Source organism: Ascaphus truei, chromosome 13, assembly GCF_040206685.1.
Source record: "Ascaphus truei isolate aAscTru1 chromosome 13, aAscTru1.hap1, whole genome shotgun sequence".
Taxonomy (NCBI): Eukaryota; Metazoa; Chordata; class Amphibia; order Anura; family Ascaphidae; genus Ascaphus; species Ascaphus truei.
The window spans coordinates 11,683,664-11,696,202 of record NC_134495.1 but is presented as its reverse complement, the minus strand read 5'-3'; the positions used below and the strand labels follow the sequence as shown (position 1 = coordinate 11,696,202).

The 12,539-nt window shown below is 48.6% G+C and overlaps 1 protein-coding gene across 4 annotated transcripts in view; it reads right to left on the bottom strand.

The window, feature by feature from the left end:
• LOC142464879 (tRNA (32-2'-O)-methyltransferase regulator THADA-like) overlaps nucleotides 1-8,889 on the bottom strand; it is an 89,045-nt gene extending 80,156 nt beyond the window's left edge. For 3 of the 4 annotated variants that reach the window (XM_075568511.1, XM_075568512.1, XM_075568514.1), the window contains exon 1: nucleotides 3,474-3,612. In XM_075568511.1, the coding sequence (XP_075424626.1) occupies nucleotides 3,474-3,589 (116 nt within the window). In that variant the 5' untranslated portion in view covers nucleotides 3,590-3,612. Of the gene's footprint in view, nucleotides 1-3,473; nucleotides 3,613-8,262 lie in introns of those variants that run through there. The other variant, XM_075568513.1, reaches the window with a different exon arrangement.
• Nucleotides 8,890-12,539: the final 3,650 nt, after the last annotated feature.

Sequence of the window (12,539 nt, the reverse complement as noted above, 5' to 3'; positions counted from 1 at the left end):
GGCCACTAAACACCCACAAGGATGGCCACTAAACACCCACAAGGATGGCCACTAAACACCCACAAGGCTGGCCACTAAACACCCACAAGGCTGGCCACTAAACACCCACGAGGATGGCCACTAAACACCCACAAGGCTGGCCACTAAACACCCACAAGGATGGCCACTAAACACCCACAAGGATGGCCACTAAACACCCACAAGGATAGCCACTAAACACCCACAAGGATGGCCACTAAACACCCACAAGGATAGCCACTAAACACCCACAAGGATAGCCACTAAACACCCACAAGGATGGCCACTAAACACCCACAAGGATGGCCACTAAACACCCACAAGACTGGCCACTAAACACCCACAAGGATGGCCACTAAACACCCACAAGGATAGCCACTAAACACCCACAAGGATAGCCACTAAACACCCACAAGGATAGCCACTAAACACCCATAAGGATGGCCACTAAACACCCACAAGGATGGCCACTAAACACCCACAAGGATAGCCACTAAACACCCACAAGGATAGCCACTAAACACCCACAAGGATAGCCACTAAACACCCACAAGCATAGCCACTAAATACCCACAAGGATGGCCACTAAACACCCACAAGGATAGCCACTAAACACCCACAAGGATAGCCACTAAACACCCACAAGGATAGCCACTAAATACCCACAAGGATGGCCACTAAACACCCACAAGGATAGCCACTAAACACCCACAAGGATAGCCACTAAACACCCACAAGGATAGCCACTAAACACCCACAAGGATAGCCACTAAACACCCACAAGGATGGCCACTAAACACCCACAAGGATGGCCACTACCTGGACCTCGTGTTTAGAAAAGAAAAAAAAAATCAGATTTCCCCATTTCCTCTCTCTCACCATCATCTAATCTCATCTTCTCTCTCACTTCTCCCCTTCTCCATCCACCACGTCCTTCCCCTCAATATGCGACTGGCACCCTCTCTCGCCATCTTTAAGACCCATCTTAAAACACACCTCTTTAACGAGGCACATGGGTAGCTCCGCTGGCCGATACTATACACAGAGCCGGCTTGTAATTTGGCGAGGGTCAGTGCTGGGGGAGAGCGGGCCGCTTCTCCTCCTGCTCCTCTGCGACATCACGTTGGCATGGCAACGCATCACCAGTAGCCGCCGTGTTGTCATGGCGACGCATTGTCGCAAGTAGAAGATGGGGAGGGAGGTAAGGCTACGGCCCCAGAATCAGCTGCGGCGCGCGCACGTGTGAAAGCCGCGAGCTGTGGTCTGTGCTGAGCTGCAGGAGATCGCGACGGGGGTGGGGCATGGAGGGGGCGCGGCCATGACGTCACGCGGCTGGTTCGCCCTCATTGGCTGAACCGCAGCGACGTGGCCAGCGCTCCGTCGCCACTAGAAAAGACAAAAATCTTGTCTTTACAAAATGTGGTCGCGCGTCGCGGTCTCTCCATGCGCGCGTGGGCAGCTACTGGGCGCGGCACCTTAGAGGGGCGGGGATCTTGTTCCCACCGCAGCGCACGAAGCCGCTACCACTGGGGTCTCAGCCTAAGAAAGAGTTACAGAGGCCCCGCGCTCTCCCCGGTAACCAATTGAAATGTTGGTGGGAATAGCGCCGAGCCTCTGTGTGTGTAAGTCCCCGCTCACCCGCACTTAGGTACACAAAAAAAACCTAACTTTCCAGCGCGCTCAACTACCCGCAATGCCCACACGCGCGTGCGTACGTGCAGGACACCCGGCGCTCATGCTTGGAGTGCTCTCCATGCATGAGCGCGCTCAGCGCCAGCGGGGACTCAGCCTTTACCTTTTCCGTCCTTCACTTGTATGTATATCTTTATTTATATAGCGCCATGCATGTACATAGCGCTTCACAGCAGTAACACACGTGACATAATATAACACGTCATGAGAATAAGCATATGTGTGTGTGTATGTATGTATGTATATGTATATGTATATATATATATATATATATATATATATATATATATACATACATATACATATATACACACACGTGTAACCGCCGCAAGCGCTGCCCGCTGAGCGCTAGCGGGGATGCAGCCTTAAGCAGCAGTTCAAGTAATATCCTACATGTGTGTTTCTTTGAAATAAATCAGTTCTGTACTGAGAAAATACTTAAGTTTTAAAGACATTTTTAATGTTTCTAATGTAGGAAGCATTTCCAAAGTGATGGCCCCTTTCCCTTCTGATAGGCTCTGGCTCTTGAGCTCCGCCCTCTCTCTAGCAGTGAACCGATTGTATCTAGTAACTGCCCCGTCAATCATATTCCAGGACTACGTAGCCCAGAATGCTGTGCAAGAACTGAATTAAATAACCCGGAGCAAGTGACCGATTACAGGAGAACGTATTGATCTGCAGCTCAGCGGTGCGCAAACTCGGGGGGGGGGGATGGGGGGTGATTGCAGAGGTCCCGCATGCTTCCCCAAGGCATTTAAATGTAGGGGGACCGCGCAAGGCCTCTGCAACTACTTATCGTGGTTCAGAAGCTTGGTGTCAGGCGTCGGCATGACAACGCAGCATCATGACGTCATGGTTGCCACGGAAACGTGACGGCAAATGACGCCGCGAGTCACGTGACGTCACACGACCCCGCGCAAGGCAAGGTGGGGGGGCGCTCTGGGGAGAGCAGGCAGGGGGGGGGGCGCCGCAAATAAAGTTTGCGCGCCCCTGGCATAACTAATCACTCGTCAGTGTGCAGATTGTATTGATGCACATATTGAATGGGAAAATATATATATATACACAGCTTGAACTGTAGCTTTAATATCACAATGTTCAGCACAATTCACCAGCACAGAGCGAGGAGAGCAAAGCTTTGCAGAAGGCACCAGCAGAGAGGGAGTTAACAGAGATAGTGATGCAGTGGTCAACAGAGCAATGCTCTTAAGATCAATATAGATTATACCAGGGGTGCGCAACTGGGGGGCGGAGATTTTGCCTGGGATTTTTCCTGTGATTCCAGATGACATCAAAAGTTGGTTACTTTAACAACCTAAAGGCGTAATATCACTACACACAATGTGAGTTGAGATACTATATAGTTATAGAATATTATCTGTATATACAGTATTACACTATGTGTGTCTATTTCTCTATATCCGAATAATATCCTGCTGCCTGGCAGATGTTGGGAATATCCTGTCGTCAGAGAGTATATAAGAAGTACCCTGACTCCCGACGTTTCTCAACAACAGTTTGGTTAAACTGATTAACCGAGATGCCTGTTTTACCTTACTAAATGTGAGTGCATTACCATCTTTATATATATATCGAATACTTACAGAATTACACTATTGTGTTTTTTCTTTCATTTCTATATCATCTGGATGTGAGTGCGCATTGGATCCTCATACATACATACATGCATGCATACATACATACATACATGCTCTTCAGAAATGGTTAGAAGAGGGTGTTACAGAGCAGTGCTGGTCACTCACCCTGCAAACTGCTGCAGCTTCAGTGCCACTGAGCTGAGTGTACCCAGACCCCTGCCCTGATAGAAGAGGACACAATGCCCAGAATCCTGCACATGAGCCATTATGGGAGCTGCCATCAGCTAGGGGTCTGACGTCATCCAGGATCAGTGAAAGTAGCAGCAGGCGTGTGACACAGCGCCACCTGGTGACAGGGAGGATCATCACCTCTATACACCCAGGTGGTTCCTTTTGTACACCTCTGGATGCAACCTGTATGACCCAGGATATAAAGCAGGACTGCCTGAGCCTGTCCCTGATAATCTGCAGCCAGGGAAAGTCACCCTTAATTACATATAAACCCAGGCCTCCCTGATACTCTGCAGTCAGGAGGTCACTCTACATTACTTAGAAACCCAGGACTGTCTGAGCCTGTCCCTGGTACTCTGCAGTCAGGAGGTCACCCTTGCAGAGAGAGGCTGTATCTGTTTGAGCTCCCACTAGGGGCTCAGCATGGCCTCAGACCCAGGAAGGGGTGGTGGTGCTGGGGCAGGTGAACCTGGGAACCCCGGGGGCTGTGGTCTGGATGTTACTGACACTGAGGATCTTTTGCAAACGGAAAGAGAATTGAGGAGAATTCAGAGAGAAAAGACCAGAGAGAAAGCGGCCCCCCTTAGCCATAGGCGGGGGGGCTTCATGACCGGGGGGGTCCGGCCTTCCCCTCGCTGGCCCGCCCCCACATCTCCCTCCCCAGCACAGGGGAGGAGTTCCCGGAAGGCCTACTTAAGGCCAGGCTGGCGGGCAGCACGTCCTCTTTTGCTGCCCGCCAGACGATTTCCCACCCACCCATCCCCTTAGGTAGTGATTGCAATCATGTAATGAACGGCAGCAGAAGGTTGAGCAGGGCAGGGTATTCCCAGGAATGTGGACATATGCATTGTATGCCGTGTTAATGGTTCTTTGTTCCGTTTCAGCACGAACAGCTGATACTGTGCTGAGTGAAAGGAACGAGGTCCGAGCAGGAGGGGTCATTGTCCAGTTTTGCCTTTGTCGCGGCGGCTCTTGGGGGGTGGGTGCTTGTTCTTGCCAGACTGGGAGCTGGGCCGTTTGAGCCCGGGGGGAGTACGAGTGGGCAAGGTCAGTTATCCATGACCTCGAGAGCCCGCTCGCGTAGGGGACACGAGGTCAGCGGTTCGAGGGCCGGCTGACCGTCCCCTCCCCCTCCTGTCAAAGGAGCACACTCTGGCAGGGAGTGCATTTACCCCATTAGGTTTTCTGTATAAATAAATAGCCGCGGCCATTTTACCTCCAGCTCCCGTTTCCTGTCTTTATTTGTACGTTACATGTGGGTACAAGGCGGGGGGAGAGGGGAACCGCCTGGAACCTCCCTGGTCAAGAGATTGCTGAGCAGGAAGGAATGGAGGAAGAGACACAAGGAACAGGTGAGGTGCTGGTTCTGTCCGGGGAAAGTAACATACAAACCCAGAGCAGTAAATCCCAGCAGCAAAGTAATGTTATAACTGAAGGCAAAAAGAAAAGAGAGGCTGAGCTGGAAAAGAGGAGGCGGCAAGAGATTGCAGGCAGACAAACAAGCCTTATAGCAAAGTGACCAAACCCAATGCAGAGGCTGAATGTGCCAAGGGAAGATAGGCTGAGAGTCCTCAGCACATGGAAACCGAGGCTGAAAGCCTCCCACATGGGGGGATTGCAGCAGGAGTCAGTCAGGAGGCAAACACAGGTACATTGCAGACAGCAGTGGAGGCAGAAACAATGGAAAGAGACCCTGAGAAACTTTCTTCTCACTCAGAGACCATTACAATAAACTCTGAAGAGGCAATGGAGCTAAACTGTGAGCCAGAAAGGGTTAACGCCCTGACAGATACACAGATTACACAGGTACCTGAAACCAGCACTGCTAACCTGGAACAGCTCTCAGCTGCTGAGACACACACAGAGGCTGCAGGGAGACACACACAGAGGCTGCAGGGAGACACACGCAGAGGCTGCAGGGAGAGACACGCAGAGGCTGCAGGGGGAGACACACAGAGGCTGCAGGGAGACATGCAGAGGCTGCAGGGGGAGACACACACAGAGGCTGCAGGGGGAGACACACAGAGGCTGCAGGGAGACACACAGAGGCCGCAGGGGAGTCAGATTGCCAGAGAGGGGAAACCTCACTGAGAGAGGAAAATCAGATGTACCTGGTGCCTGCAATCAGCACAGATAGTCTGGATCAGGTTTCAGCTGCTGGGGGCTCAGACTGCCAGGAAAATACAGAACCAGCAAAACCCAGTGACTCACAGCAAAACGCATGGAAATCACTGAAAGGTTAGAGATTCTTTCCCACTATTCCCATAAGAAACCCTTTAAGAAGAAGGAATGTGGTGAGACTGACATTTCTGGGACCAAGAGAGAAAGATCCAGGTTTTGATTATGTGGGGAATACACTAATAAAGAAATCTTTGCGCTTTGACCCAGAGGATGTTTACGCCCTCCTGCATGGCCCTTATTCACCATACTACGATATCAGTTTTAAAACCTCCACCCACCTTGAGAAATTCTGGGAGAGATACAAAGCAGTGAGTAGCAGCCCTGAGTGGAAGTCTTTTGAGGCCACAGCGATATCTAAGCCTGAGACTGTGATAGTGAATATTATCTTTGACCACAAATCTATCCCAGTGGCTGACATTGAGTTCTGGCTGAAGCGCCAGTGTGACATCCTCAAAGGACCAAGGAAACTCTACAATGGTGAATACTGGAATGGAGGATATCAGTTTGAGGTGAAACTAGTGTGTGCAGACAACACTGTGACACACTTACCAAACTTCCTATACATTGGAAATGAAAGAGGAAGGTGTTTCTACCATGGGCAGCCCAAATGTTGCTTTAAGTGTGGATCCAGATCACACTTTTCATCAGGGTGTAACAAGATCAGATGCAGCTTATGCAAAGATTTGGGGCACCACCGAAATGAATGTAAGAACAACATTTTGTGCAACTTATGCTCAAGAAGTGGGCATTCATACAATGTGTGTCCCCATGCCCAACACAATCAAGCACAGGAGTATGTTCTGCAGCACCCTACAACAGAGGTGGACAAAGACCTGCACTCCGAGGCACAGATGCCAGCTGCAGGGAGGAGGGACTCCATGGGTTTGAGTCCGATTGAGGAGGTTTTAAAGGAAATCCGCAGTCAAATCACAGTAGAAAGAGAGGACACCAGAAGTAATCCCCTCTCTTCTCTGACCGCACAGAACAAAGACTCCCAAGAGGGACCAGTGCACCAGGAGAGGCGTGAGATGGAGATGCCCCTTGAAAGCACAAAAGAACAAAGCCAGAAGGCACTCCCTGCTCCAGAAAATCTAGAAGCAGTGGCTGATGATGAGGAAGCAGGAGGATCCACATGGGAGGTTCAGAAGTCCCGGAAGAAAACTCCCATAGCTGCAAAGCCAGCAAGTAAGGACAACCCTCGTGCAGTTGAGCTTGTCCAAGAATTAAAAAAAAATGACCTTACTGCAGTGATTGACCGCCTAAAGATACGGAACATGTTTCAGCCACTACAAAAGTCCTGGGCTGATAGGGTGGAAGATCAGGAAGAAGAGGAACAGCAGGAAAAAGAGAAACCGAGTATCCACGAAGCCCCAGATGCAGAAGCAACGAGGAATTCCCAGGAGGAACCATCTCCTCAAAACATCAACAGGATGGAGGTGGAACAACCCGCAGGATCCACTGTCATAGGTACAACCATTACCCCAAAGACGGACAGTAAAAGTGATAAAACTATAGCTTCACAGGACGTGGAGATGAGGCCGCCTTCCAACAAAAGAGGGTCATCGCCTGGCAAAGGGAGAACGAAGGGGAAAAAGCACAAATAGAGGACATGTGGAGTGTAACAACATCAACTCAGAATGACACATCCCTCCCTCACCCCTCTAAAAGTAGGGTCTTTAAATGTTAACTCCATAAAAACCAGGAAGAGACGATCGCTGGCATATAACGCTTTCAAGGACCTAGACTTTGACATTTTATTCCTGCAGGAAACCAGACTCTCGTCCCTTAGGGAAATTTCGTCCGTTTCCGCGGAATGGACAAGCGGTGCATCTTTTTGGTCCTACGGCCCTGACCTGTGTGATGGGGTGGGGTTTCTATTCAAGGGATATGACTTTCAGTGTGAAAAAGTGATTGATTTGAGCCCAGGCCGATGTCTTATCCTAGATGTGTCATTCCAGAATGTCAAGCACAGATTAATTAATGTGTATGGCTACCAAAAAAAAACCAAAGAAGGGATTTGTTTGGTTTGGTTAAACCTTTCTTATTTATGTAGCCCTCTTACCCCCACCCTAAGTGAGATTGGGGTGTGTAGGTGTATCTGACTACTTCTCAGTGTGGTGCTATACCTGTTGGCTCACAGGAGGGCTGAGCTTCCGCCATGGGGAACCTGGGGCATTTATACTAGGGGTACTTACTTCCAACGATGCAGCGCCTCCACCTGCGATGGCTCCCACCATAGGGGGAGTGGTTCCTCGCAGGACAATCACAATAATCGATACTCACACAGATATATATATATATATTAACTTGGGACTTTACTGAACATGCATGAAAACAGATCACGGCAACATCATAATCTGTGTCCCTCTCTAGAGGAGACACTTACTGCGTCGCGCAGGACGCTTCCCCGACACTAGGTGATCACACCCAGTGTCCCGAGAATCCCCACCCAATGTCCCGCACTCTAGTAGAGAACGTGGGTGACTGCGCAGTCACTAATTAATGTGTTAGGCCTGTTGGTGCACATATAATACAGAGGTACCTTCCGAGCACTTCGATACTCGGGCCTGCAACACTCTTCTCAAAGGGTCAGACGTGCGATGCATCCGTCTGATCCTTTCCAGGTACTTCTCCAGGAACCCCAACGTGGGTCCAACCGCTTCACGGGAACACAACAGTCTCTCGGTAACATCAACCGCATCACGGGAACAGCAACCGCCGCTATCCCTGTCTATCCCTAACTAACCCTAAAGTGACAGGAACCCTAATCTAGGGCCTGTCCCTGATGAACCGTAACCTGGGGTGGCTTGGGGAAAACTCCTAGGGCCTGCGGGGTAATAACCTGCCCCACTCCCCTAACTCGTCCCAGTCCTGACACTCACTGAACCCTAACACTAACACTAACACTACGCACTGCAAACTTCTTAACGCGTACAGCAACTTGCTGCACACTAGCACTATGCCTTCTTGTCAGGCCTCACAGCCCTGCCAGCCGTGATCCTGACAAGACAGCACACACACACGCACTAAGGGCAGCGTCCCTGTCTTGGGCCGTCCCTCAGCACTTACCCACTAACCTGGTGGGGAGTTGGGACCTTACTTGGGATGTGGGGACCTTACTCGATGCAGGAGCTGCACATGCTCTCTGCACCCTTCCTTCCCTCACCGCTCCCCAGCTCCAACTGACAAACGTGCTGCAGCCCAAACAATGTATCTCTTTGCCTGCCTGGCCTTCCTAAGCCCTATTGGCTCCCTGGTGTCACGTGGGGCATACAGAGGCTCTTGGGATATGTAGTCCCAGCTCAGAGCCTTCCCTGGTAGGCTAGGGGTTCGCGGGCTTTTCCTACCGTGCACTGCGCTTGCGCAAGCTTTCCCGGGCTGTCTCAACCTTCCCTGAGCTGTCCCTATGCTCGCGCGACTTTGCTCTGTCTCTGGGGCTCTCCCTGCGCCTACGCGTCCCTGCGCATGCGCAACCCGCATCCCAATGGCGGCGCCCTGCTTCACCGGCCGCCGGGACCTTAGAGACGCGATCGCGGCCTTAGCAACGGCCCGATCGCGTCCCCGGCAACCGGCCGCAGGCAGGGGAAGCCGCGCTGCTCCCTGCTCCAGCCCCCACCCTTGGAAGCAGCCGTCGGGTCTTTCGGCACCCGCGATCGAGCTGACCAAGGGGAGGGGGGTCTCCAGGAGCCACGGGAGCTCCAGGCTACATTTACATCCAAGGGTCTCGTTCTAGGGGGTGATTTTAATTGTGTGACGTCTAATCTAGACCGTGGCAGCGGTAGAGAAGTATTGGAATATGATAGTGTTTCTAAATGATATGTGTAAACAGGCTAATTTAAGTGATGTTTATAGATTTCACAACCCAAATACTCCAGGGTACACATATGTATGTGGGGAGAGAAAAACCAGAATAGACAGGTTATATGTTAGGAGCAACGTAAATACTGCCAGCTGCAGATTGTCGCCTGTAGAATATTCTGACCAGGCTATTCTACAGGTAACCCTACACATAGACTCCTCTGTGATTCTAGGTCGCAGTGTTTGGAAGCTGAACTCCTCCATGTTACAGGAGGAGACTGTAAGAGAAAGTTACCTACAGATCTTCAAGGACTGTGTATCCACACAAGTTCTGTATCCCAATATAGTGCATTGGTAGGAGGTCACTAAAAAAGACATTAAAAGATTTTTTAAGAAAACCTCAGGTCTAACAAACCAGGCGAGGTACAAGAAGTATTTGGTCCTCCGCTCTAAATTGCTGCAACTGTATACGGAAAGGCAGAATGGTCAAGAAGTGAATTCTGAGCAGTATAGGTGTGTTAAGGAAAGTATGAGGTTATTACAATATGAACGGTTATCCTCTTTAACAAATGAGAAGCATTTTGGTGGCTGTGGGATTTATTCTCCAGATCCCTTTGAAAATTGTAAAACCAGAACTAAAAAGAAGGTTATATGTGGCCTAAAAGATGCACAGGGTGTGTGTGTGTAACTAGTAAAGATGAAATGCTTAACGTTGTCACTGAATATTATGCAGAGTTTTTTAGCAAAAAAAACATTGATCCTGTAGAAATGGGCAGTTATTTGGATTCTGTCAATGTCCCATCAGTTCCTGAGGATGACCTGATAGGCTTAGACTCCCCAATCACAGCAAGGGAAGTGTCTAATGCAATTAAGACCCTCTCTGGTAATAAAACCCCCGGGGCAGATGGAATCACTGCTGAATTTTATAAAGTTTTCCGTGAGGTTTTAGCTGAAATATTGGCAAACGTTTATAATGCTTCTCTGGGAGGGATAGGTCTCTCTCACTCCCAGCGTGAATCCCTGTTAACCTTATTATATAAGAAAGGGGATCCGAAAGAATTAAAAAGTTGGCGACCAATAGCCTTACTAAACAATGATTATAACATCTTAGCGAAGATCCTTATAAATCGGATGAGTAACATTGCTGAGAAGGTGATAACGAGTTCCCAATCCTGTGCCATTAAGGGAAGGAACATCGCTAATAACTTAATTAACATCAGGGAGATGTTTGAGATGGGCAGGAATGGAGGTCTATCGGGGTACCTCTTAAATCTTGATCAGGCCAAAGCCTTCGATAGGGTGGATCATGACTATCTTTTTAAAACTCTGGAAAGATATGGTTTCCCAGATACCTTTGTGGAGAAACTGGCTCTGCTGTATGAAGGAGCTTATGGAAGACCGGTCATTAATGGCTGGGTAGGGGAATCTTTTCCCATAAAGTCGGTTGTTAGACAGGGCTGCCCGCTGAGCCCCCTATTATACATCTTCTCCATAGACCCCTTTTTAAGACACCTGGAGCAGAACAGTCACATTCAAGCCGTACCCTGTGAGGGTTCCCAACACGAGGGGCGAGTTAAGTGCCAGGCGTATGCAGACAACGTTTGTATTTATGTTGCCTCAAAAAGTTAATTTGAAGGTGTTAACCAGGAAATAAATAAATACTCAAATGTTTCCAACTCCCGGGTGAATCAGGATAAGTCTGTGGCCTGCTGGTTAGGAAAAGAGGAAACCCCCTTTAGTCTACCTGAGGATATTCAGATAGACAATGCCTCTTTTAAAGTTTTAGGGATTTATTTTGGAAAAGAGAATTCTGGTGTTCACAACTGGAAGGAGAAACGGAACATCTGTAAGGTAAAGGTAGAACGGTGGAAGAAGTGGAAATTCTCTTTTTGAGAAAGTTAAAATGATTAAGATCTTTTTGAAACCTATTTTTGTGTATTTAAGTTTTGTATTTCCTCCCCCTGCGGAAATTACTGTTACTTTATATAGCCTTTTTTTCCAATTGCTCTGGGGAAATCGTGTGAACGTGTTAAAGCGAGAAATTACTTATTTGCCGAGAGAGAAAGGCGGTTTGGGAATAGGGAACCCTGTGTTATTTTTTTCTCTCATTCTTGTATGTTTTAATTTGCAGAATTTTATCAACAGAGATGACCAGTTTTGGCATATATATTTTAGGAAGTGGGTGTCCCCCCTTAAAAACTGGCTAGATGGCAAACCTGTTAAAAGAATTATTGTAAAAGATGTATATATGCCAGAATATATGAGGATTATGTACAAATTCTTAAATATATGTAAAATAACTGCTCTGGAAATTACTTCTGTTCCCAGGAAAAAACTGTACTGGGTAGTATTGAGCAGAATATGTGTCTCGCTATTAGATCTGAAACACTGTGACATAGAGGACCAGAAAGAGGCCTTACAGAATCTGTTAGACCCAAGAATCCCTCTCTGGATGCAGGATACCGTCTGGTTGACTTTCCATGGGCGTCTTTATGTAAGAGCAAATTTAAAATATAAAAACATAGCAGATAGGAACTGCCCCCGAGGTTCCTGTGCTGGGATCTTGGAGACGATGGAGCACCTCCTCGTGGAGTGCCCCTACGCAGTGGAGATGTGGGAAGGCCTGGCCGCCTCATTACGAATGCCAGATTTAAAGGGTCAAAACTATTGTGATATAGTATACGGTGTGTTTAGGGATCACTTGCAGGGTTACAGCGGGAGCACAGTGGTGTTAATCAATGCACTTGTGAAATATAGGTTGTGGATCACCCGCAGTCTTCTCTCCGCAGAAAAGGTTCTTGTGCCTGTTACCTGTGCAGGGGGACAGGTTATAGAGCAGGTAAAGAAAATAAAGCAGGGGGAGAGAGTCAGGTGGGATACAACGTCCTGGGAGAGAAGATGGGCGGGGGTTCAGATATAAGTGTGGAAATACTTTCTGTATATAGTGTAAATGTTCTGAAAAAATGGTATATTTTAATTTAAGTTTGTTGATTTTGTATTGATATGTTTGTAAATATGTTT